Source organism: Mesoplodon densirostris, chromosome 14, assembly GCF_025265405.1.
Source record: "Mesoplodon densirostris isolate mMesDen1 chromosome 14, mMesDen1 primary haplotype, whole genome shotgun sequence".
Taxonomy (NCBI): domain Eukaryota; kingdom Metazoa; phylum Chordata; class Mammalia; order Artiodactyla; family Ziphiidae; genus Mesoplodon; species Mesoplodon densirostris.
In genome coordinates this window covers 80,678,280-80,701,065 of record NC_082674.1, presented here as the reverse complement: position 1 = coordinate 80,701,065, position 22,786 = coordinate 80,678,280, and the positions used below count along the sequence as shown (strand labels likewise).

At 56.7% G+C, this 22,786-nt stretch overlaps 4 protein-coding genes across 10 annotated transcripts; 3 read left to right on the top strand and 1 right to left on the bottom strand.

The window, feature by feature from the left end:
- The first annotated feature begins 570 nt into the window (after positions 1–570).
- On the top strand, positions 571–4,149 carry VAMP8 (vesicle associated membrane protein 8). Of its 2 annotated transcripts, none has more exons than XM_060117614.1 (3): positions 571–671; positions 2,259–2,417; positions 3,701–4,149. In XM_060117614.1, the coding sequence occupies exons 1-3, from the start codon at positions 669–671 to the stop codon at positions 3,839–3,841; spliced, it is 303 nt and encodes a 100-aa protein (XP_059973597.1). In that variant the 5' UTR covers positions 571–668; the 3' UTR covers positions 3,842–4,149. The 2 variants fall into 2 exon arrangements, with proteins under 2 accessions (XP_059973597.1, XP_059973596.1); XM_060117613.1 differs by lacking the exon at positions 571–671 and adding an exon at positions 1,306–1,367.
- A 2,573-nt stretch (positions 4,150–6,722) lies between these two features.
- On the top strand, positions 6,723–13,652 carry VAMP5 (vesicle associated membrane protein 5). Its single transcript, XM_060117471.1, has 3 exons — positions 6,723–6,904; positions 12,590–12,727; positions 13,207–13,652. Exons 1-3 carry the CDS (start codon positions 6,902–6,904, stop codon positions 13,414–13,416), a joined length of 351 nt encoding a protein of 116 aa, XP_059973454.1. The 5' UTR covers positions 6,723–6,901; the 3' UTR covers positions 13,417–13,652.
- A 1,732-nt stretch (positions 13,653–15,384) lies between these two features.
- Positions 15,385–17,897, top strand: RNF181 (ring finger protein 181). Of its 4 annotated transcripts, none has more exons than XM_060116880.1 (5): positions 15,432–15,735; positions 16,805–16,935; positions 17,119–17,228; positions 17,412–17,486; positions 17,755–17,897. In XM_060116880.1, the coding sequence occupies exons 1-5, from the start codon at positions 15,650–15,652 to the stop codon at positions 17,812–17,814; spliced, it is 462 nt and encodes a 153-aa protein (XP_059972863.1). In that variant the 5' UTR covers positions 15,432–15,649; the 3' UTR covers positions 17,815–17,897. The 4 variants fall into 4 exon arrangements, with proteins under 4 accessions (XP_059972866.1, XP_059972863.1, XP_059972864.1 ...); XM_060116881.1 differs by having other exon boundaries at positions 15,668–15,739; XM_060116882.1 differs by lacking the exon at positions 15,432–15,735 and adding an exon at positions 16,064–16,128.
- Positions 17,898–18,559: 662 nt separating this feature from the next.
- Positions 18,560–22,786, bottom strand: TMEM150A (transmembrane protein 150A). Of its 3 annotated transcripts, none has more exons than XM_060116876.1 (8): positions 22,694–22,783; positions 21,991–22,170; positions 21,503–21,550; positions 21,075–21,185; positions 20,373–20,440; positions 19,941–20,068; positions 19,548–19,725; positions 18,560–19,318 (listed from the first exon to the last, which is right to left on the bottom strand). In XM_060116876.1, the coding sequence occupies exons 2-8, from the start codon at positions 22,155–22,157 to the stop codon at positions 19,080–19,082; spliced, it is 939 nt and encodes a 312-aa protein (XP_059972859.1). In that variant the 5' UTR covers positions 22,158–22,170; positions 22,694–22,783; the 3' UTR covers positions 18,560–19,079. The 3 variants fall into 3 exon arrangements, with proteins under 3 accessions (XP_059972859.1, XP_059972860.1, XP_059972861.1); XM_060116877.1 differs by having other exon boundaries at positions 21,075–21,161; positions 22,694–22,781; XM_060116878.1 differs by lacking the exon at positions 20,373–20,440 and having other exon boundaries at positions 19,126–19,318; positions 22,694–22,786.

Below are 22,786 nucleotides of genomic sequence, written 5' to 3'. Positions count from 1 at the left end.
GCATTCCAGACTTTGGGGGTTTCAATGCTTTCTGCACTAAAACAGACATGGGAACAAGGGTTGTCCAGCAAGAAATGTTCATATCTGCGTTCTGTTTCCATGTGAACAAGGTCTGGCAGGGTGCTTAGGGTTGATTTCAGTCTCTAAGAATTGGGGATGAGATACTCAGAACATAAAACAAAGGAGATGGGGGACTTCCCTGGCGGTCTAGTGGTTAAGTCTCTGCGCTTCCACTGCAGGGGCCACGGGTTCCATCCCTGGTCAGGGAACTAAGATCCCCGGCATGCCTCGTGGTGTAGCCAAAAAATAATAATAATAATAATAATAATAATAAAAATAAAGGAGACGGCTGCCCTTTCTATATCAGGAAACCTAGGAGGACTGCTTGATCTTACTTTTCTTGTTCCTGACAAGTTAGAAGAAATGTGGTGCCGGGGAGCCCTGCCGCTTTAAGCCTAAGCCCCGGTGTCCCAGGAGACTTGGGAGGGAGGTGGAGAGTGCCCGCCTACCTGGGGAACCTGCGCGAGGTGTGGCCGGAGAGGCTTGGGATGCGAGGTGGGCGGGGGCAGGCTGAAAGTTGGACAAGCAGGAAGTGAACCGACGGCTGCCCTAGAGGAAACAGACTAGGCGAGCGTCCTGCTGCCGACAGGCCCGAGCCGCTCGGAAACATGGTGAGAGAGCGGGAAACTAAGAAGGGGCTGATTTCACGAGCAGCCAGAGGGGGCTGGGGCCTGGGGATCAGCAAAGGAAAGCTGGTGGCAAAATCTGAGGGCTGGGCCCGCGCTGACTGTGACCTCTCTTCTTTGACAGCTGGGCTGCAAATAGGTCTGAGCTGCCTGGGCGGGTGTTCCTGCTCTTCTCTGCCCCCTCCCTCCCCTGAGCCCTGAGCTGGCCTGGAGTGGAGCTTCGGTGGGAGTGGGAGATCCTAATTCATCTCCTCCTCCAGCCCTCCGGCCTTCGGGTGTCGTGACATTCCTGGGCAGTGCCTCTGCCGTTCCCAGCGCAGATTCCAGCCCAGCGGCAGGAATCCCGCTCCGCCTCTCACTTTATCCCTGTACAGAAACCCAAAGAATTTGTCTCTCCGTCGAGTCCAGGGAATCTCCCCCGTCTCCATAAACAGGAGGAAGAGAGCTGAGGGTTTGTAAAAAAAAAAAAAAAAAAAAAAAAAGTCAGAAGTTGGTTCTCTGTGATCATCTAGTTTGGACCCACGCCCCTGGCTTGGGTCTGGAAGTCTAGTGGGTCAGGGAGGGAGGAGCTTAGTAGTGTTTTCCCCTCCCTGTTCTAAAACCTTATCAGAAAGCCTGGGGATGAGGCATCGGCCAGGGAGGACTTGCCCTCCATTTCCCCCAACACCCAGGCTGCTGTTTGTATGTTTCATACTCGCCTAAGCAGGCAATGGCGTGGTGCCTGCGCGCGGTGCTTAGTGGTGGGAAAGCAGAAGTTTGTGGCCCAACGGCTGTCTCTCGTGGGGCCTTGTGAGGGACTTGGAGCCTGGTTGCCGTGGCTCAGGCTGCCCAGGAGGCCGGAGCAGCTCTCCAGCTGGTGTCTTGAAGAGAGGGCGGGTTAGGCTAGGGGAGGGTGGTCTGCGGGGGGAGGGGCACAGACAGGCATTTTTAATGAGGACCGGTGGGATCTGGGAATTCACAGGTTAATGGTGGGGCTGTGCCTTGTGAGGTGCTGGCTCAGCAGTCTCCTCTGACCCTCTCTGAGGAACAAAGAAGCAGTGGAGAGGGCTTTGGGGGTGTGCCTCTTGCCCTCTCACGTGCCCTGAGAACCCACAAAGAAGTTGGATCCAGTCTGTCTCCTAGCATGGCTCTCACCATCTGGGGCTTAAAAATGCATTTGTGTTTTTTTTGTTTGTTTGTTTTTTTGCGGTACACGGGCCTCTCACTGCTGTGTCCTCTCCCGTTGCGGAGCACAGGCTCCGGACGTGCAGGCTCAGCGGCCATGGCTCACGGGCCCAGCCGCTCTGCAGCACGTGGGATCCTCCCGGACCCGGGCACGAACCCGTGTCCCCTGCAACGGCAGGCGGACTCTCAACCACTGCGCCACCAGGGAAGCCCCAAAGAGCACTTTTTTTTTTTTTTTTTGCATTTGTTTTTGATTACACAAGTACTACAGGAAAACATTCTCTTTGCAAACAGTTCAAGCATTACAAAAACTGAAGTCCACCTTAGACCTCCCCCTCCTCTGGCCTCTGAGGCTGTGTCTCAGTCCCTCCAGCACTCGGCCTAATTAACCCCTGTGTGGCTTGCCAGGAGGAGGCGAGTGGTGGTGGAGGAGATGACCGTGTGCGAAACCTGCAGAGTGAAGTGGAGGGAGTCAAGAATATTATGACCCAGAATGTGGAGCGGATCCTGGCCCGGGGAGAAAACCTGGACCATCTCCGTAACAAGACAGAGGATCTGGAAGCCACAGTGAGATGATGGGGGAGCCCAGTGGGGGCCAGGGGAAGTGGGGGAAGGAGGATTAGTGGGGGCTTGAGGCTTGGTGGTCTTGGTGGCAGAATGATCCGGAGGGAAGCCTGCCTTTTTACCTGTGTTGGGAATTGATGTGAGCTGAATCCCCACTTCTAATTCTGCTCTATTCCACTGATTGGTACTGGGGTCCAGGGAATGGGCTCAAGGACTGGGGCTGGGGATGCGGGGGTGGACCCATGGAGGCATTTTGTGAGACAGATAGATGGCTCAGTCAGCCTGTGCTGTCTTAGGCTTCTCTCCTATGAAATCGACTTTCCCTTTGAAGGCTGCCCTTGACAATCATTTGGACCCGGCCTCTCCAGAACAAAAATACTGGCTCCAGAAAATCCTCTTAGGGCCTTTGGCCTTCCCCAGGAGTTATTAGGCAGGGGGTGGAAAACTGTTAGAGTCTTGCTGAGCCAGCTTTAAAAAGAAGCTGGGAAGAGGAGTAAAAGTCTTTGATCCCAGGATCCTCTGCTGGCTGAAGGCTGGAATAATATCTCCCACACATCTTGCTAGATGTCATTCTTCTCTTCCTCCTCCAGCCAGAGGCTGAAGCCAGCTGCTCAGGGAGGGAGTAACTCTAAAGTTCAACAGAGGGCTGGAGACTAAGATTCCATGTCCACGGGGAGAGACTGGCCATGGCTTTCTGAGTCCTGTGTGTAATCTTGAGCATAGCTCCTTTGACTCCCTGGGACTTAGTGTTTCTTTCCACAGCCCAAGCTGGGAAGCATGGCCCAGGGAAACAATTTCTGCAATTCAAGTTGGGAGAGGAAGAGCATTTTCCCTCAGTTCCAACCCCTGGACTGCTCTGGCCCCTCCTCCAGCTTCAGCGGTCCTCATGTGGCCAGAAGTTATGGAAGCAGGGGGATGTGTCCACCTGGAGCCTGCACCCCTCAGCCCCAGTGTCTGCCCTCCCAAGGGTGGGTTGCGCTGCCAATGTCACAACCCTGGGTGTGAGCATGCGTCAGTGGCCCCTCAGGGTGCATGACCGTGCGGGGGTAAGAAGAGAAGGGGGCAGGCAGGGGACCAGAGGGAGCCCAAGAATTCTAAATTTGAATTGGTTCACCAGATGGTTGTGAAGGTACATCTGTCAAGGTAGGAGCACAGAACTAACGACTTTATTTAGCAGTCTGTTACCTCAACGTAGCACTTCAGTGTTTAGATGTATGGCGTGTGGGTCTCGGTGTGCTCATCCCAGTGGCAGGAGGCACTGGGTGATTCTGCCTTGTTCCCAACAGTCCGAGCACTTCAAGACCACATCGCAGAAGGTGGCTCGGAAGTTCTGGTGGAAGAACGTGAAGATGATCGTCCTCATCTGCGTGATTGTTTTTATCATCGTCCTCTTCATCGTGCTCTTTGCCACGGGTGCTATCCCTTAAGTAACTTAGGGAACCCCTCCCACCCTGCCCTCTTCCTCGGGGGCAGCCTTCCATAGTGGGTGCCAAGAGGGGCCCTCTCTTCTGTCCTTCTCCACAGGGAATGCTGCTCCATCCTCCCAACCCTCATTCTGGGGCCCCTCTACCACACTGTCTGCCCCAGGGAGCACCTTGGTCCCCAGAAGGAGAGAGCTGGACTGTGGCTGTGTTTCAGGGGTCCTCAGAGTTGGTTGGAGAGACCCAGAAGGGCCAGCACATGGCTGGGAAACTGATGGAACTGAGGGTGGCCAGTGGGCAATAAAGACCTTTCAGTATCCCTATGCATGTGAGGTACTTTCTCCCTTTCCATTTTGCCTTTGGCCCTTCCATTTCTTTTCTCCCCAAGGACGCCCTCTGGCCGAGATCCTCCCACTGGAGGCCCAAGCTGTTGGAGGGGTGGAGAGCATATGTTTGGAGAAGAAAGATGGAAACTCGCTGTCTTTCTTTATCTCCCCTTGTTCCATCATTGTCACTGGTCTCAAGAACAGGAATTTTCTGGAGGTCTTGGCGTATGGAAAATTCAAAACCTTCCCAGCATTTTAGGGTAGTATGTAAGACTTTTTTTTTTTTTTTTTTTTTCCTTCGGTACGCGGGCCTCTCACTGTTGCGGCCTCTCCCGTTGCGGAGCACAGGCTCCGGACGTGCAGGCCCAGCGGCCATGGCTCACGGGCCCAGCCACTCCGCCGCATGTGGGATCTTCCTGGACCGGGGCTCGAACCCGTGTCCCCTGCATCGGCAGGCGGACTCTCAACCACTGCGCCACCGGGGAAGCCCAGTATGTAAGACTCTTAAGTGTCCCCTCTGGGTCTTACCATTTCCTTGATTAGTTTTCTGCTGGAAGTGTTAGCCGAGACATGAAGCCTACCTGGGCAGAGCATTTAGGAATCTGGTTAAGGGCCTCCCACCCCTCCCATCATTGCCATTTCTCTTTGGTGGCCCTGTTGTAGTCTTAGGGTGAGGGGGTTAGAGGAACTGAGCTGCTTTTCCTTCTCTTGTGGGTCTGCGAGTTCTGTTTGCTTTTGTCTGCTCCTGTCCTGGAACTCAGCAGGGCCTCTGGGTCCCAGCTGTCCTGAGCGGGTGAGCATCTCTCACCCGTGTCTCGTGGCTGGGCACAGTCAGTGTCACAGGACAGGGCCTATGGCCTTCCTTCCCCTCCGTGGACAATGGGCCTCTCTGTCTTGGGCCTCCCTGCTCTCCACCAGGTTCCACCATCATTGTCACTCTTCCCAGTGCCCAGTGCGCCTTGGTTTGGGGGAAGGGTTCACGTCATCTCTGTCCCTATCTCCCCCATAGGCTTTCCAGAACTGAAAAGAACCTGATTTGGGGAGGGAGTCTGGAAGGGGCGGGGTTGGGAAACAGGACTGGGGACTAGTACTGCCAAGTCAGGTTCTAGAATCATGCTCCGGGGACTTCCCTGGCGGTCCAGTGGTTAAGACTCCACACTTCCAATGCAGGGGGCGTGGGTTTGATCCCTGGTTGGGGAATTAGGATCCCACATGCCGCACAGCGCAGCCCAAAAAAAAAAAAAAAAAATAGAATCATACCCCGCAAACTAGGAAGGGAGGAAGGCACAGAAGAGACCCTGGGGGCAGACTTTGTCAGGACCCTGTCCATCCTCTCTCTTCTCAGTCCACTCCTGGACTTGAGGTCCAAGCAACTGGGGTGATTGGGACCTAGTCTGTCCAGGCTGGGGGTGGGGTCTGTGCTCACATGGGGCTTAAGGTGGGAGAGGGAAGGCCCCAACCCCCTTCCTCAAGAGGGGCCACCTTTGAGATGCTGGGATGGTATGGGGTGAGATAGAGAACAGGTGGCTGGTGGCTTCTCTGCAGCAGTGAAAGGGCAGGCTGAGGATAGATAGATTCAGCTCAGGAAGGCTCTGGACAGGTTAGACACACCAGCCTCCCTCATCCTCCAGCTGAGGAAGGGGGTCATATCAGGACAGGGCTGCACTTGCCCACGTGGTGAAGGGGAAAGAAAGAAAAACCTAGAGCTCCATGGGGGTCTGTTTTCTCTTTTTTTTTTTTTTTTTTTTTTTTTTGCGGTACGCGGGCCTCTCACTGTTGTGGCCTCTCCCGTTGCGGAGCACAGGCTCCGGACACGCAGGCTCAGCGGCCATGGCTCATGGGCCCAGCCGCTCCGCGGCATGTGGGATCTTCCCGGACCGGGGCACGAACCCGTGTCCCCTGCATTGGCAGGCGGACTCTCAACCACTGCGCCACCAGGGAAGCCCTGTTTTCCCTTTTAATTGAGGTGAAATTCGCAAAACATACAATTGACCGTTTTAGAATGTACCCTCCAGTGGCAGGTAGTGCACTCATGATATTTATTGTGAATAAACTTTATTTAGTTTCAGAACTTTGGCGTGGTCGGTTTTTGGTTATGGGTGAGTTGCACTCACCAAGGTGGCAAAGACCCTGTCCGGCTGTTCACTGCGTTTCCTGCGCCTAGCACAGTGCAGGACAATGGCGCTCCTACAGGTGCTTGTTGAATGAATAAATGATTCCCCTCCAGATCAACCCGGTCTACCTGAGCTGGCATGCAGTTCACTGCGTTTCCTGCGCCTAGCACAGTGCAGGACAATGGCGCTCCTACAGGTGCTTGTTGAATGAATAAATGATTCCTCCCCAGATCAACCCGGTCTACCTGAGCTGGGATGCAGTTCCAGAGAGGATTCCCTGAGCCCGTTCCAGAGCCCACTCCACTGGGACCATTTCATAGGCTGGGGTCCCGAGCTGTAGACCAGGCACCAGGCCGATTGGGCGGAGGCCCCACTTCACCAGGCTGGGGAGTCATCCCGAGCCGGGCGCCGGCGGCCCGGGGAGAGGTGCCGAACCGGTATCCCAGGAGCCATCGCCGGCCGCTTCCGATTTGACTGATTTGACTTGGTTTCGGTCGCCGCTCCCAGAAGGCTCGCCCCCCGCCCCCGCCAGGCAGGCCCCGCCCCGCCCTCCGCTTCCTCCCAGATCCCTGGCACTGCGGCCGCTCGGGCAGAGAAGCCGGAGCGGCGAGGCAGCGGCGGCGGCGATGGTGAGGGCCCGGGGCCGGGGCAGAGGGCGAGCGTGGGGGGTGCGAGGCGGGAGTCCGAAGTCCAAGGGCGGGGGCGTCCTTCGGGACGGCGCCCGGAAGCAGGACCGGGGCCGGACCCTCGGCTCGTCGCGCGCATCGCGGGAGGGAAGGGGCGGCGTGCGAGGGTCCCGGCTGCCCAGCGCCGAGTGAGCGGGACTCCGGCTTCCCACTTGCCGGGGCCAAGCGGTTACGAGCACCGGCTTCGGAGTCAGACTCCGGGCTGAGATCCCGGTGGTGGCCACTTACCCGCTCTGTGGCCCAGCGCAAGTCACTTAGCTTCCCTGAGCCTCTTTTCCCGCATCGTGAAGTGGGGTCAGCGATACCCGCCTTGCTGGGTCCTTAGGAGGTTAGAGGAGATACAATGGCAGAGACCTGCCTGGCCCTCAGAACCTGCTCCTGAGAAGTGGTGGGTAATGTGACCTCTTCAGCCCTTCCTGGAGCTGTGAGGACACAAGTCTGGCCCAGGGGTTGGAAACCTGAGCCGATCCTGTGGCAGGGTGTTGGAGGGCAAACTCCTTCCCCTGGAGACAGAGAAAGTAAGATGTTTACTATAAAAGTTCCACTGAAGTTATCAGAGTGTGGCATAGCCTGACTCCCTTCTAAGCCGTACCATTCTTGAGTTGAGTCATCCCCCACTCCTGCTGTAGACTCTGGCCTCTGTCCCCACTTGTCATTTCCAAGGCAAAGGTGTCAGGAGCAGTTGGTGCCAGTTGCTTCTCCCCTCCCCTGGAATTCCTGGGAAGTTGTGCCGGGCAGGAAGCAGGCTTGGTGCTTTAAGAGTCTGCCATGGAGGGACTTTCCTGGGGATCCAGTGGTTAAAACTCTGCCCTCCCAATGCAGGGGGCACAGGTTCGATCCTTGGTCAGGGAACTAAGATTCCACATGGCAAGGCCAAAAAGAAAAAAAAAAAAAAAGATACTGCCATAAAAAAGAAAAAAGATTCCGCCATGGAGAAGGCAGCAGAGGTGTGATGGATGTGGATGTGGCCTGGCTGGGGGTCGAGATGCCTGGATGGCCTCGTCTCCAGGGAACTGGAGGCAGGAAGAGGAAGCGGGGCAGGAAGGTAGCACTGAGCTCTAAGGCCAGGCCAGGAAACTGAGGGAGGCCCAGGGAATGGGATGGAGCCCAGAGCCCACTTCCCAGCGTGCAGAGCAAGGAATCAGGCAGGGTTAGGATGGGCTTGCGGCTGGCCCTTAGCCCTTGGTGAGAAGAGGAAACTTGAAGGCTGAGGCTGTGATAAGTTACTGGGGGTGACTGGGAAACTCTGGGACTCTCACAGGTTCATCTGAGGCAAATAGTGGATCTGAGCCTGGGGATTGATCTCTCTCCCCCAGCCATCTCCTAGCCCCTTCCCTCTGTTTTTTTTTCTCTTATTCCTGCCCCTTTGTCCACCCCCAGCACTTTCCCTTCCTTCTTCCCATCCGCCTTCCCTACCTGGTCCTTCTTGCTTTTCCTTCTTTTCTCCTCTTTTCTGATTCATTCAGTTAACAGGTGTTTCTTGGGCATTTCCTTCGTGCCAGTCCTGGTGACTGGTATAGGGGATAGAGTAGGAACAAAATAGTGATGGGAAAGATAGAAACTGAATGGGTAATGAATTCACTCATCTTGTAGATGGTCCTCACTCAGGCTCTGTGCAGAGAATTTGGGTTTTGAGCCACCGGCCTCCCTCATAGGCACACAAGTTGGGCTGGCAGCGTCAAACTTGGTGAGTCTTTAGCCAGCCAGCGAAAGCATTTGACCTCCCTTTACCCGCATCCAGTTTCACACCGGGGTTAAGAACGTGATCCTCGGAGACTAAGTTTGTTCAACTCCCAGACCTTCTGCTCACTGGCTCTGTGACCTTGGGTGGGTGATTTAAGCCCTCCGAGCCTCAGTTTCGTATAAAACTGGGATGAGAGTACTTTCCTCAGTGGATTGTTGTGAGGCTTAAATGAGAGAAAGTGAACAAAGCTCTAGCAGCGCAGTTCTCAGCTCAGAACATGTGCTCATTGAGTGGGAGCTATTATTACTGTCAAGAGGTAAAACCTTCTCAACAGCCTGCAGCGCCTGGTGGAAATAAAATAGATATAGGTTATCAAAGGCCCATGTCAAGTTTTATATTTAGGTTAGAAACGATTAAGTGCACAAGGTGGCAACAGGGAAGGGCTTGCTTGGCTGTGTATTTTGTAAAAATAGTTTAAGAGGTTTTACTGACCACAGGTGTGGTTCTTGGCATCTGACAGCTAAAAAAAAAACCTAGGGAAACTTGGGCTACCGCAATAATAGCTATTATTTATTGAGCATTTAGTATGTGTCAGGACTTGTGCTGAGCACTTTATTTATAACATGCCGCATGCCTTAGCTAATGTTATGGGAGATATTATGGTCACCACTTTATAGATGAGGAAGCGGAGGGGTCAGGAAGGTCATATCCCCAGTCTTTAGTCACTCAGCTGGTGGGTGAGTGGCAGAGGCAGGATTTGAAGGAACCCAGGGCTGTAACGCAGAGCCCGGCTCTTAGGCTCTGAGCTCAGGCGAGCGCTGACCCAGGAAGGAGGTGATACACCAGGTCGCTGCCCCGGTTCCTCTGAAGATGACAATAGCTGAGATAGGGTTTCGTAGGCACTAATCAGGAAAGAGGGGGGACAGGAGAGTTTGGACGGGGAGGTTTTTAAGAGCTTTCTTTTCAGAGGAACCAGCTGTATTTGGCCTGGAAAAACCCGAGGAGAGATTTGAGAATTGAAGGAGGGATATTCCGCACACCGGGTCACAGTCTGTCGATTTCCTGTGTAACTACCATCCTCCGTCTACCAACAATGCCGCCCCTACCCAAGCTTGGAAGTGCCTCTCACCCTCCCTTCCTCCCTCACCCACCCTTCCTCTCTTGCCCTCCGTTCCTCCCGGCCCCCCCAGCCTGGGGACCTCTCCACATACCCTTGCTGATAGCATTTCTACATGCCTCCTGGTGGCCTCTGGCCTGAGTTATCTCACTTTCTTTCATGCCAGTCTACCACCAACAGAGCAAGTCTCCTGAAGCCCCTCCAGGCTCAGAAACCTACACAAGCGCTTGATGCATCCCTCCCTGCACGGGAGCTTCCTCATCTTGACTTTCACCCTCTGCCAGATCCGTCACTGTCCAGAGTGTGTCTCTGTTTGCCCGTGGCAGTAGTCTCCACCACGTGCCCCCCCCCCCCGCCACCGCCCCAGTCTATCTCGGTTCTCAGGAATCACCTGTCTGTGGGCGGCTCAACACTCGCTCTTTGTATCTCATGGGGTAAACTCATTACTCTTCTCTAACTGTATCATACACGCTTCTTTCCCCAGCCTATAGCGATCTTTTCAAGAACCGGCCCAACTCATTCAGAAAGTATTTTCCACGCATCCACGGTGTGCCAGGCACTATGCTGAATTCTATGTGGCCGGATGCAGCGTGGCCGTCCTCCGGTCTCTTACCTCCTTTCACACCTCGCAGTTCTTTATTTGAATCACCGTGCCAGCAGAGACCTGTGCCTACAGTGTCCTTTTTCCTCTGGTTGAGGGCGGCCAAGGAGGGCTAGAGACTTGAGCCTCGGGCCTCTGTGTTCCCTGGAGCGAATGTGTTCTTTTAGGCCTGGGCCCATCTGGGCTCCGGACAGGCCTGGCTTCGCAGTGGGGGAAGGAGGCTACAGCTTGCAGTGGGAGGGACAGCCAGCTCTCCTGAAGAATGTGACCCGACATCACCCCATGTTGGAGAATAAGCTGACAACAGCTGTAGCACTTAGATGAGAAAAAAGGAGATGTAACGTCCCGCCAGTCTCTAGCAGTGATGCTCATTTTTGAATCCTGGTCCATTCCCAGGTTTTTGCCTTGGACTATTTGAATGTGAGAGACTCCGAGTAATGGAGACGTGTTGAATAATTTAGTCCTAATAAGAGTGGTGATGGTGGTTGACTCGGGAAAACTCAGGAGATGAGTACACCTTCCCTGCTTTCTTCATAATGCTTCCTTGTTCCCCAGCTACTGCTTCCCCCAGCCCATGAGTGTACCGCTCTGTCGTGGTTTGCCAGCCCCCTTTCGAAATGGGTTGCTTTTCTAGCTCATGAGTAAATATTGACCTACTTGGGTTTCAGATGCCTGCCCCTCGAAACTCCTGCTGGGCTAGATAAACACACTGGGATAACAAACTTGAGAAGGACAGTTGCATCTGGATAAGTTATAATGCAGTTGACTCACGCATTGAGTCCTTGCGGATGGTCAGCATTGTGCTGGCCTCCTGGGCCTCCAGGCTGGTGGCAGACAAAGGCAGGGCACTGGCCCCTGCCCTCCCTCTGGGAGCTTGTGGTCCAGTTGGGGAGATAGGATTCATATACTGGGAATGCTTGGAGGTTACATGCAAGGCAGCTGCAGGGATCCTGAACGGGGATTCTTGGCTGAGTAGGAGGTGGCCCTCTGTGACCACCAGATCCCTTCCCTTTCTCTGGTTTTAAGTGGAATTCAGTCAAGTGCCAAAATGTCTGCCGCAGACAATGGGCAATATAGTCTGGCAGGAAAGGGAGCTTGGCCCATGCTCTGTGGGGAGGAGATGAGAACAGGGTAGGGCTCTGGGGGACAGGGCTGGGGGAGGGGGTTCCTGTGGTTTGTTAATCCTCTGGGATTCATCTCCCGACATGTCCCTGGACCTCCAGCTCTTACCAGGGCCTCCTGCCCTGGGTCTCTCCCAGTTGCATGTATCCAAAGCCCAGTTTCTTTCTTGCTTGTGATCCACGTGTTCTTCCTCTTCCTGGCCTCTCCCCCAGCTTGGACCCTGCATCTCGCTTCCCAGTCCTCTGAAATGAGCTGGGTTCTTTTGTCAGGTGAGGCTGCTGCCCAGGCTGGGAACTCCAAGGGCTGGTCTCTCCTGTGTGAGTTGAATCCCAGTGAAGATCCTGGCTAGCTGGAAAGCTGGAGGCCAGAGGCCAGGAAGGCCGAGGCTCCCAGGCAGACAGCGAATCGACTTTGAGCATTGATGTGGGAGCAGGGTCAGGCCAGGAGGCAGAACTGGCCTGACCAGTCAGAGGCTGGAGGAGGGAGGGGAGTGAGATCTGATCTCAGTTTGTGTGTGTGTGTGTGTGTGTGTGTGTGTGTGTGTCTGTGGGGTTAGGCAGAGGCTATAACGTGTGGTGATCCAAAATTATCTCTCTAGCTCAGTGGGCTGGATCTCCTTCCTGTCTGGCTCTGGCCAAGTAGCTTGGTTCTGTGTTCTTTGCTGCCTCCTTAGGCCAGTGGGAAGCCACAGGGCAGGTGCACAGTAGGTTGAGGCCCTCCTAGAGCAGGTGAGCCAAGTGTCTGCTTTGTGGGACGGTGGGTCCTGGGAAGGTCCCATCCTCAGGCATCTTAGAGGAAGCTGAGATGCTGGAAGTCAAGGCTGACCTAGGACCTGCCTTGATGGGCAAGGGGAGGAGCCAGAGGTGAGCCGTACACACCCAAGAGGCCAGCCCTTCCTTTCGCACATATCAGACCCTTACATGAAAGGCGCTGTTCCCCTTACTCATACACTGTGCAAGTGCGCACGCACACGCGCGCGCACACACACACACACACACACGCGCGCGTATGCGCGCAGTGGGGCAAGGAGGCCTCTAAGTCTCAGGACCAGATGAGGGCCAGGCGGGGGCCTCATGTAGCCCTGACCTTGGGCTTGGTGTCCAGGCAGGGAAAGAGTTGGAGCGGTGCCAGCGGCAGGCGGATGAGGTGACAGAAATCATGCTCAACAACTTCGACAAGGTCCTGGAGCGCGACGGGAAGCTGGCGGAGCTGGAACAGCGTTCAGACCAACTCCTGGACATGGTGTGAGGCCTGGTGAAGCAGGGAGGGGGAGGGAGAGGCTAGGAGGGGCCCTCAGAGGGAGCTCTCAGGCTGTGCTCAGGGTCTCCCGGCTGGCCGTTGGTAGGGCCTGAGGCTCACCCAAGGGCCAGTGTGGGGACTGTGGGTTTCTGGAAGCATCCCTAGCCTAGCTATGCAATGGGTGGGAGGTCTTTTGAAGTATGAAGGCCTTGGTTTGAAGCTGTGGATCTTCCTAAAGGTTGAAGACTGGCATTGTTAACTGGGGGTGAGCCTGTAGGTCTGTGAGTCAGGGGCTACACCAGTGTGGGAGACCAGGAGTCAGGCTGGGAGGGTCCCAGGGCAGGCTGCGTAGAGAAAGGGAGCTGACAGGATGGGGAGGCTGCGGGAGGAGTCTAGGCCTTGTCAGGGCTGGGTTGGAAGGAGCTGGTCCAGGGCCCTGGGGAAACCACTAACTCCTACCCTGTGTCTGGGGGTGTCCACAGAGCTCCGCCTTCAGCAAGACAACCAAGACTCTGGCCCAGAAGAAGCGCTGGGAGAATGTCCGTTGCCGGATCTACTTGGGGCTGGTAGTAGGCGGTGGTCTGCTCATCCTCCTGATTGTGTTGTTGGCCATGTTTCTCCCACAAAGCAGCAAGGGCAGCAGTGCCCCACAGGCCCAGGATGCGGGCGCTGCCTCAGGGACTGGGGAATGACACAGCTGGGCCTGGAAAAGAGGCCGAATAGCCACACTGGTCGGTTCTGGTCTTCAGAGAACCCTGGAGTTTGCTCCCTGCTGAGCCACCCCAGTGAGCCTGGAGGGGAAGCACCAGTTTGTGCACCTTTGTTCCTTCCCATCACACCAGAGACTGGCCTTGAGGGCAACCTGCTGCGCTGGCCATGCCGGGGCAGTCCCACATGGAGCTTAGTAAAAGCTGCTGTTGGGTTAAAAGCTGCTGTTGGGTTAAAAACTGGTGTATGTGTGTCTGTGTGTGTTTGAAGGTCTTCACATTGGTTCATCCTGATCTGCCTCCACCCCTGGGGCTGCTTGGAAAACAGAAAGTCCCAAAGGACTTCAGCCTTGGGAGGTGGCCCTTCTCCCTTCTCAACTTGATCCAACCCTACAGACAGATCCTTCTGGGGTGCATGTGTAAAGACACAGCAGCCCCCAAGCCAGACCCTTCAACCAGTGCCCTCCAAGTCTGTTTCCCTGAGAATGAAATCTGTTATTTTTCTGAGCCTTGGGATGTTCAGAGGACCCATGGGACTCCAGATAGGATGACAAAGAGGAAAGCACTTGCAGATCTTTATATCACAAGGTTCTCACCTTCAGAGAGACTTTTCCCTTTGAGCACCTCTGCTGCAATTTCTCCCTCAAGCTTTACACCAGATCACAGGTGGGGTAGGTGGCAGGAAAGGGAAAGGGCTTCCTTCTATGGTGCTGTAACAAAGAGTCACAAAGTTTGCCCTGTGGGAAAGAATTGGGGCTTTTCAAAGGGCCAGGGAGGCAGTGCCTTCAGGGCACCAAGTAAGATCGTTGGGTAAAGGCCAGGGAAGAAGGAAAGGCCCTACCAAGACCTGGGAAACAGGGCAGCCACTGCCTGAACTCCTTAACTGCATGTCAAACTCAAGAGTGGGTGGGAAGGGGAATTCAGGGTGCAACAGAAACAGTTCCTTGTTAGGTGGAGTGAGGGCTACTGACGGAGAAACAAGAACAAACCATCGAGTTGTGCGGAGCTGTACCCGCACAGAGCGTGTTACTTTCGCTAGGCTCACCACCATCTGCCTTTCCTGGGGAAGATGGAGGCAAGCACCCGGTGCTGCACTTGGGTGTGAAACACCACTAAGAGGCCCTGTGAATGTGGACTTGGGTTTTACATATGTAACAGGGATAATGATACTAGTTCCCAGGATGACCGTGAAGAGTATTTATACCCTATGTACAATATCTCTCAATGTCATGGTTCTAGATGCCAACTAAATGGTAGCTATCATCCAAATCATTTAGTGCAGTCATTCTCAACCTTGCCTCACATCAGAATCACCGGTAGAGCTTATTAAAAAAATACCACTCCCAGGCCTAGATCAGTTAAATCAGAATCTTTGAGGCTGAGTATCAGACAGGTTTTTTTTGTTTTTCTCCCTAAAGCTGCAACCCCTCCTCTTCTCTCTCCAGGAGATTCATGGGTAGCCAGGGATGCAAACCACTTGTTTAATTCAAGCCACTGGTTTTACAAAAGCTCGGGGAGAAGTTGAGCAATGGGCTAAAGGTCACACAGATAGTTCCATGAGCTGGTAAGGCCCCAGATTCCCCTTCAGGGATCGTCCTCCTCTCGGTTGGGGAGGCTGCCCCAACCTTTATTATTGGGCCTAACACAGAAGAAGTGAGCAGGGAATTTTTGTTTGTTTTGCGGGAGTCGTGAAGCGCCAAGTCCCGAACAAACTAGAGTGCAGAAGTGCCCGGCGAGGCCGCGACAGAGCAGCGGGAAGCACCCTGACACCAGGGCTCCCTAGGCTCGCAGAACCGTGATCCCTGGGCCAGGGCCTCCCTCTCTCTCTCAGAGACCTCTGACATCTGTCCTGCCGAGACTCTCTGAGCCGCAGAGCGGATGTTGGACCCCTACAGCCCCGACCCTTGGTTTTTCAGGGCTCCAGGGACGCGATCCACACGTCACTCCCACGAACCTACCCTAGGCTGGGACTGCAAGACGGAAGCTTTCTGACCAGCCCCGGCCCCTGCCATTGGTTTCAGCCTTTGGTCACCTGACTTAATCGAGCCAATGAAAGGTGATAACATTAATACTTCCGCTTTCCCTCAGGCGAAAGAGCCACTGTGCCCGCCTTTCGGATGCTATGATTGGTCACACTCCCTCAACTCGCCAGTTTATTGGCCAGCACCGCGAGGCTGGGGTGTAGCGGGGTCTGAGGGCTTGTGGCAGGCCCGCTGCCATGGCGTCTTATTTTGATGAACACGACTGCGAGCCGTTGCACCCCGAGCAGGATGCCCGAACCAACATGCTGCTGGAGCTCGCAAGGTGGGTGCGTGGGGCTGGGAGGTAGGGCTCACGCAGCAGGTTTCTGGGCTGAAGCTGGCTGGAGAAGGCGGATTATCTGGGGGCAGTAGATTCAGAGGAGGACGGATAAATAATCTGGAGAGTTAGTTCCACAGTGAGATTCGGGGGAGGTCGATAATTTGGATCGTCCTTGGAGGGGCCCGGGCAAAGGGGTTCTGGAAAAGACGAGCTGGAGAGTCGGGGGAGTCGGGGCCGGAGGGCAGTGGGTTCTAGAAGGTACTGGAGTAGGCGGGTCATGGGGGCGGGGTAGGGGCCGTGTGGCTGTGAGTAGACATATTCGTTAGGAACTCCAGGCATGGAAGCCACACTGCCACTTGGAATCTGGCTCTACCAGGTCATTCCTGCGTGGCCTGGGTAACTTCTCTGAGCTGTTGCCTCATGTGTAAAATGGGAATAAACAGCCTGCGTGCTTGGGGTTGTCTGATGGCAGCTGTAAGCCATTTCCCGCTGTGCTTTTTAGGTAGTGAGCACTACTGAGGGGTAGCTATTAGTACTAGTAGCTGGGCAGAGTATTTATCTGTTAATGCCTAGTGGACTGCGGGGGTAATGAGAAAGTATGGGTTTTTTTTTTTGTGTGTGTGTGTGTTTTGGCTATGCTGGGTCTTCGTTGCTTCACACGGGCTTTCTCTAGTTGCAGCAAGTGGGGGCTACTCTTCGTTGCGCTGCGCGGGCTTCTCATTGCGGTGGCATCTCTTGTTGCGGAGCATGGGCTCTAGGCGCAAGGGCTTCAGTAGTTGCAGCACGCGGGCTCAGTAGTTGTGGCACGTGGGCTTACTAGTTGCGGCACGCGGGCTCTAGAGCGCACGGGCTTCAGTAGTTGTGGTGCACAGGCTCAGTAGTTGCAGCTCGTGGGCTCTAGAGCGCGGGCTCAGTAGTTGGGGTGCCCGGGCTTAGCATGCGGGATCTTCCTGGACCAGGGATCAAACCCGTGTCCCCTGCATTGGCAGGTGGATTCTTAAGCACTGGACCACCAGGGAAGCCCCGGAAGTATGGTTTTTCTTTGGTTCTGACCTTGGATTCTTCTTCCCAGGTCCCTTTTTAATAGGATGGACTTCGAAGACTTGGGGTTGGTAGTAGATTGGGATCACCACCTGCCTCCACCTGCTGCCAAGACTGCAGTTGAGAACCTCCCCAGGACAGTCATCAGGGGCTCTCAGCCTGGTGAGAACACTAATCCTTTCCACTATTTGGGTCAGGTCTGCCAGACCCACCCCCTCTGGAAGCCAGACTATGGTCTGGCCCTTCAGTTTTCCAGGCCAGGTTGGGGCAAGAAGTGTCCTTCAGGAATGGGAGCTGGGAGGTAGGACCTATAGCAGCTCTCCTGATTAGCACTCCCTCCTCAAGAGCTCAAGTGCCCCGTGTGTCTTTTGGAATTTGAGGAGGAGGAGACTGCCATTGAGATGCCTTGCCGTCACCTCTTCCACTCCAACTGCATTCTGCCCTGGCTGAGCAAGGTACTGCTTCCTTTTCCCCGGCCCTCACCCTGCCCTGGGCCCAGTTCTCAAGCCGCTTTCTGCTTATGGACTGCTGGGGGGATCCGAGACGGGAGAGGGATAGGGGTGGGATTTGGGAGCTGGAGACGGTTTTTAGCTCATCAAGACCAGACGTGGGCTCGTACACTGCACTGCTTTTCCCAGACAAATTCCTGCCCCCTGTGCCGCCACGAGCTGCCCACTGATGATGACACTTATGAGGAGTATAGACGAGATAAGGTAGGGGGCTGGGTAAGTGGAGTGGGTGGTAACGGGGCTCCCTGAGTCCGTCCTTGATGCTCTGGTTCCCCACCTCAGCAGGCCTGAGGAGGCCTCATGGTCCCTGACCCTGGCGGCCTTCCCAGTGGTTTTAGCGAGGGGCAAGAGCCTTGGCATCGCAGGTGCCCAGGGCCTGAAAACAGCGAGCCAGCCCCACGGTGGCTGCTCTGTCCGTTCACCCACAGGCCTTGGGGTACGGCCCCTGCCCAGCGTGCCCTCTTTCCTTCAGGCTCGCAAGCAGCAGCAGAAGCACCGACTCGAGAACCTCCACGGAGCCATGTACACATGAGGTGGCTGGGACAGCACGCCAGTCCTCCTCCACACCCCCTTCCTCTTCTGCCTCGAATTCTCATTAAAAGCTTCTTTACCCGTCCTGCCGCTCCACTGCTCACAGGCCTGGGCAGGGACCCTGTACCCTCCAGTGGGCCTCTACTGCTATGGGGGAAGGTGGTCCTGAACCGTAGAAGGTACAAGGCTGCGCATCCCTCTCTGCCAAGCCTGCTGGCCTCAGGGCAGTAGGGCCCAGGTCAGGAACTTGGCCACCAACCGGACCAGCCAGGGCTTGGGCCTCTGTGTCTGTGGTTGGAAAGCAAAATGTGTCAGGGTCTGGCAGCCAGTAGTTAGTTAAAAATGGTAAAGAAAAACTAGCCCATCATCTCTCTCCCTCCTCCTGCAATCTGTAGTCAACCTTAGAATCCCAGGGGCTTCTGACAGACATTTTCAAGTTATTCTCTGTATCCTCCCTTCCCCATACCCCTTAGTGTGGAATCGAGCTTCAAACCAGACTCTGAGCAGGACAGGAAGTGTGAAAGGATCGAGTTGGCTCTTTAGACTGTTTCAAGGCCCAGAAAGGGCTTCAAGCTCTTGCGGGGTATTTGGGTAGCACTTGGCATCCTTTGTTTTTGGCAGTCCTGCTCTCAAACAGCAGTGGGCACTCAGGACCCTCCGTGGGCGCAGAGGCTTTCTCCCATCCTTTGCCTAGGGAAAGCCAGGATCAGGCCCTCTCCGACTCTCCAGAACAGACTACAAACATGCAAATTAGAATTCTTTTAATAGATATATATATAAAAAAAGTACTAAAATACCCACGTGGTTCTGCTGTGTTATTTGCCCTAAAGAAAGGGTGAAGAATCCCAGTGCAGCTCAGTGGGCCCAGAAGTGAGCCTTCCCACAGACTAAAGGAGTGCCCACCCCCGCCCCCAGACGGCTGTCCCTCTCGCTGTTCCCAGCCCCCAATTCCTGCAGCAGGAAACCCCAGTGGCACTGGGGGAGAAGAAGGCACCTGAAGGGCTGGCTGGGTGAATGAGGACACGTGACCTTTAAAACATAAAAATAACACTGCGGTGTAGGGAGCAGGCCGTGTGCAGCTTGGGCAGCTGCCCGGGCCCGCTCCTGTATGGCACGGGTGGGTGTGGGATGGCCACTCCTCCAGGAGCGAGGAAGCCTCGGTCCCAACAGAATACTTGCTCAGAATCGTTTTTTGGTACAAAATAAATGCAAAGGAGATACCGGGTGGGGAGCTGCGGAGGCCGGGCCAGCCACCCTCCCCGGACCTCAGATCATGGCGACGCTCTCAGGGGCACAGTTGAGGTGTGTGGAGGTGCTGCTGCTCCCGGACTTGCAGGCCCGGCCGGGGGCAGGCTGCAGCGCGGCCACCAGCGTCTCCGAGGAGACCGCCCCGAACTCATAGCTGAAGGTGCCGTAGAAGATGAGGATGTCGATGACAAACACCCACTCGCACAGGGCCGCCCCGTGCTGCAGCTGAGAGCTCTCGTGGATGAAGAAGACCCCGCCTGGGATGGGGCTAAGGAAACGTTCAGTGGGACGGGCAGCAGCCTGGCGACACCCTTTCTGCCTTCCCGGACATGCGGCGAGGCTGGGGCCGCCGGGCCGAGGACCAGGCCTCCCCCTCCCAGGAGAGGGGGCCAGAAGACCACCCTGGGTGGGGCGGGTCCCCGTCTTGGGCGGGAGAGGGCCTGGCCGACAGGAGGCGCTCCTGGCCGCCCTGTCCTGGAAGGATACTGAGGATCAGAGAGACAAAGGCGACGGCTGCCAGCACAATCCGCAGGTAGGCCACAGCCAGGTCCTGGGGGGCAGTGGCCCCGTGGTAGGAGAGGGCACAGTGCAGGCAGACAAAGAGCAGCCCGGCAGTGAAGGCCACGCCGGTTCCGACGTAGTGCAGAGACTTGGCGTGATCCACCTGGGCCCGGAGAGAGGGGCTGACCCGTGACGCAGCGCCCCTCCACCCGCCTCCGTCCCCTCCTCCCGGGCTTTTCCCCTCCCGGGCCCTGTTCTTCTCACCCCCAACCTTGAGGGGCAGACCCGCAGCTGGGGTCAACCCTCAGGAAACTGAGGGCCCCTGCCGAAAGCCTGGCCCCCTGTGGGGAAGCGCAAGAGGTGGGCAGGCGGGCGCACCTGGAAGTTGCCCACCACCACCAGGCCCGCAGCGTTGGTGCAGCCTGTGATGAGCGTGGTGGTGTTGACCCAGGAATGGCGGCTGTGCTCCAGGAGCTGCCCGTAGCGCAGGAGGCAGATCAGGGCCACTGGGGGAGGAGAGCACAGGTGGGGCCGGCGCTGGCCCTGGCCCAGCCCAGCGAGCCCACCAGCTTCCCCCAGATACTCTGAGGGCAGGAAGGGAACGGACAGGCGGGTGGTGTGCCCTAGCAGCGTGGCCGTGTGCACGTCAGCCTTGGGCCTTCAAGGAACGGAAGAGAAGTGACCCCGCTGGCCTTAGCCTGTGGCGGGGTAGGCGGCGCGAGGCCAGGGCTTCCTGGGCCTCTGTGGGGAGCGGGTGTGAGGGCGGGCGGGACTGAGCGGGTTGGTGGTCGGGCCGAGGGCACAACTCACCCATGAAAGCACCCACGTTGCCAATGAGGCTGAAGAGGCAGCTCTCGGGGGGGTACGTGCCGCACTTGCTGCGAGGAGGGGGCGAGGACAGTGAGGGGGGTTAGGAGCACCGGAAGCCCCATTCTGGCCCGCCGGCTCTCCCTCGCCTTATCTGTGCCTGTTCCTTAGCCGGCAAGCCTGACGGATGAGAAGGGCCGGGGTCCCTCACCAACATTTGGCCCTAGGCTGGCCGCACCTCCCCCCAAGGCAGAGCTGGTGTGCGTGCTGGGGTAGGCGGTGCCCGGGATTGCTGGGCAGACCCCGAGGCTCTTGGACTCCCTGAGAGGGTCAAGGCCTGCAGGGGGTCTGGCTTCCCTTAAGCCAGAACTTGGGCTGGGCAAACAGAGAGCTTGAACTTCAATCCAGGCGCCTCCACTTACTAGCTGAGGGACCTGGATGGATGACATAGCTCTCACTTTCCTTGCCTATACAATGGTGAAAACAACAGCTGCCTTAGTGCTAGGAGAATTAAATGCCGCTACGCATGTAAAGTATTCAGCACAGGGTCCGGTACATAGTAATTGGTAAGTAACATTGGAGTTAAGTGCTCTTAATGGGATTATTATTCCTGAGACCCAAGGACAGGCCTTTTGCTGCGGGTGCTTAGTTGGGAGTCTGGCAGGGCCTTGGGTCTCTGTGACCTGCGCGGTTTCTAGGCCTTACCTGATGAGGGGGACATCGTCCAGGGTGCAGCAGGTCTTGGGGCCCCCTTGCTCAGTGGGGTCAGGAGAGCAGGATTCGTTGTAGGACCTGGCAGGCAGGACAGAGAGTAGCCTGGGGGAAAGGGGTTCCCCCAGGCCCTCGGCCTGTAGCCTCAGGCCTCTCGGAGACCACCCTCCCAGACCTCCCTTGGCAGGGGCAGGAGAGCCCACTTCCCAGGGCCCCCCCTGAGACAGAAGCCAAAGGGGCAAATGACAGTGGGAAGCAGGTAGGTGGGCACGAAGCCATGCCTGGGGAGGGGCAGGCGCTGCCAGTGTCAGAGAAGAGCAGTGAGGCCCAGTGTCTCCGTCTGGCTCGAGGCAGCCCCGGCCCCAGAGGGAACAGAGATGAAGGGAGCTTTAGAGTGAGGCTGTCTGCAGAGTGCGCCATACCAGTTCTCCACGGGGCACACGTGGTGGTTCATCACGGCCATGGCATACCTGCGGGAGCACAACGGTCACCCTGCCCCGTGGTGCCCCCAGCCTTCTCCCACTGACTCTTTTCCTTTGATTCTGCCCCCATTCAGCCTCATTGTCCTTTCCGGGGACTCAAACTGGGGTGGCCCTGGGGCTTGATGCTACTCTAGAACCCACAGCCTAGTCCCAAACTAGAGGACGTCTGGAAGTTGCCCTGGCTAGAAGTGTGTCTGTCAGGGCTACCCTGCTGGACAGCAGCGGTGCCAGCTTGTCCCAAGGGGCTGTGTGCCCAGGCACCAGGCCAGGCTTTGCAGACAGCCAGAGTGGCCCTGGGTACCACCCTGGAGCCTGCAACAGGACAAGGGACTTTGTGTGTGCCATCAGGCTCCTGTTGGGCGCTGTCCCTCCTCAGCCTGGGTCCATTTTGTCCCCTAGTTGCTTCCCCCATCCCCCTCTTTACTCACACAGTCCATAGGCCAGTGATGGAGAATGCTGACAGGCTGACAGGAAGGAGGATCCAGGCGGTCATGAGGGAGGGGAGCCAGGGTGGTGGTGGTGTGGGGGGAGGACAAGAGGTAGGTGGGGAAGAGGGCGTGGGCCCAGCTACCTTAAAGTACTTCGCCAAAACCATCAGCTGCCCGGGCCTGGTGGAGAGAGACAGGTCAAAGTCCAGGGTCTAGTGACTGGCCAAAGCCGGTGTGGGGGAGAGGAAGGTGGTCAACACCAGATGCAGGGCTCCCGCTGCGGCTCTGCGCGCCCACACTTCGGGCTGAGCCCCCGCCGCAACGTGGACACCCTCCGGCATCCACAGGGGGCCTCCGCGTTCCACCCAGATGTTCAGAAACGCCGCGGGGCCCTAACATCTGGAAAGGGAGCCACTCTCCCTGGCCTGAGGGTCCCGGGCTGGGAGAGGGGCTGGAGTCAGGACAGTTCAGGGGGCCACGCCAAGGAAAGCCTGGGAGGGGATCCGGGGCTGGGTGGAGAGGCGGCCGGGGGCAGGCAGCCACCTGACCATCAGCGCAGCGGGGAAGGGGCGGGTTCACGCGGGAAGCTCAGCCCGGCCCGCTCCCGCCCGCGTGGGCGCCCTGAGCCCACGGTCCGCGAGGCCCCGCGATCCGGGGACCCGCGCCTCCGCAGGTCCGGGGGACGAAGGGGCCCAGTACGCACCTCCCCGGAGCGCCCCGCCGCCGCCGCCGCCGCGCCTGCTCGGCCCCCGCGTGGCGCCGTCCCCGGCTGCGGCCCTCGGAGCTGCCCTGAATG

Coding starts and splice junctions, on each gene's coding strand:
- VAMP8 (XM_060117613.1), top strand. CDS start 1,308: ATGAGGCATCGGCCAGGGAGGACTTGCCCTCCATTTCCCCCAACACCC. Junction 1,368..2,258: donor CAACACCCAGGCTGCTGTTT/GTATGTTTCATA, acceptor GTGGCTTGCCAG/GAGGAGGCGAGTGGTGGTGG. Junction 2,418..3,700: donor CAGAGGATCTGGAAGCCACA/GTGAGATGATGG, acceptor TGTTCCCAACAG/TCCGAGCACTTCAAGACCAC.
- VAMP5 (XM_060117471.1), top strand. Junction 12,728..13,206: donor CAGACCAACTCCTGGACATG/GTGTGAGGCCTG, acceptor GGGTGTCCACAG/AGCTCCGCCTTCAGCAAGAC.
- RNF181 (XM_060116880.1), top strand. CDS start 15,650: ATGGCGTCTTATTTTGATGAACACGACTGCGAGCCGTTGCACCCCGAG. Junction 15,736..16,804: donor ATGCTGCTGGAGCTCGCAAG/GTGGGTGCGTGG, acceptor TCTTCTTCCCAG/GTCCCTTTTTAATAGGATGG. Junction 16,936..17,118: donor CATCAGGGGCTCTCAGCCTG/GTGAGAACACTA, acceptor TCCCTCCTCAAG/AGCTCAAGTGCCCCGTGTGT.
- TMEM150A (XM_060116876.1), bottom strand. CDS start 22,157: ATGGTTTTGGCGAAGTACTTTAAGGTAGCTGGGCCCACGCCCTCTTCC. Junction 21,551..21,990: donor ATCACTGGCCTATGGACTGT/GTGAGTAAAGAG, acceptor GTGCTCCCGCAG/GTATGCCATGGCCGTGATGA. Junction 20,441..21,074: donor GACGATGTCCCCCTCATCAG/GTAAGGCCTAGA, acceptor CCCTCCTCGCAG/CAAGTGCGGCACGTACCCCC.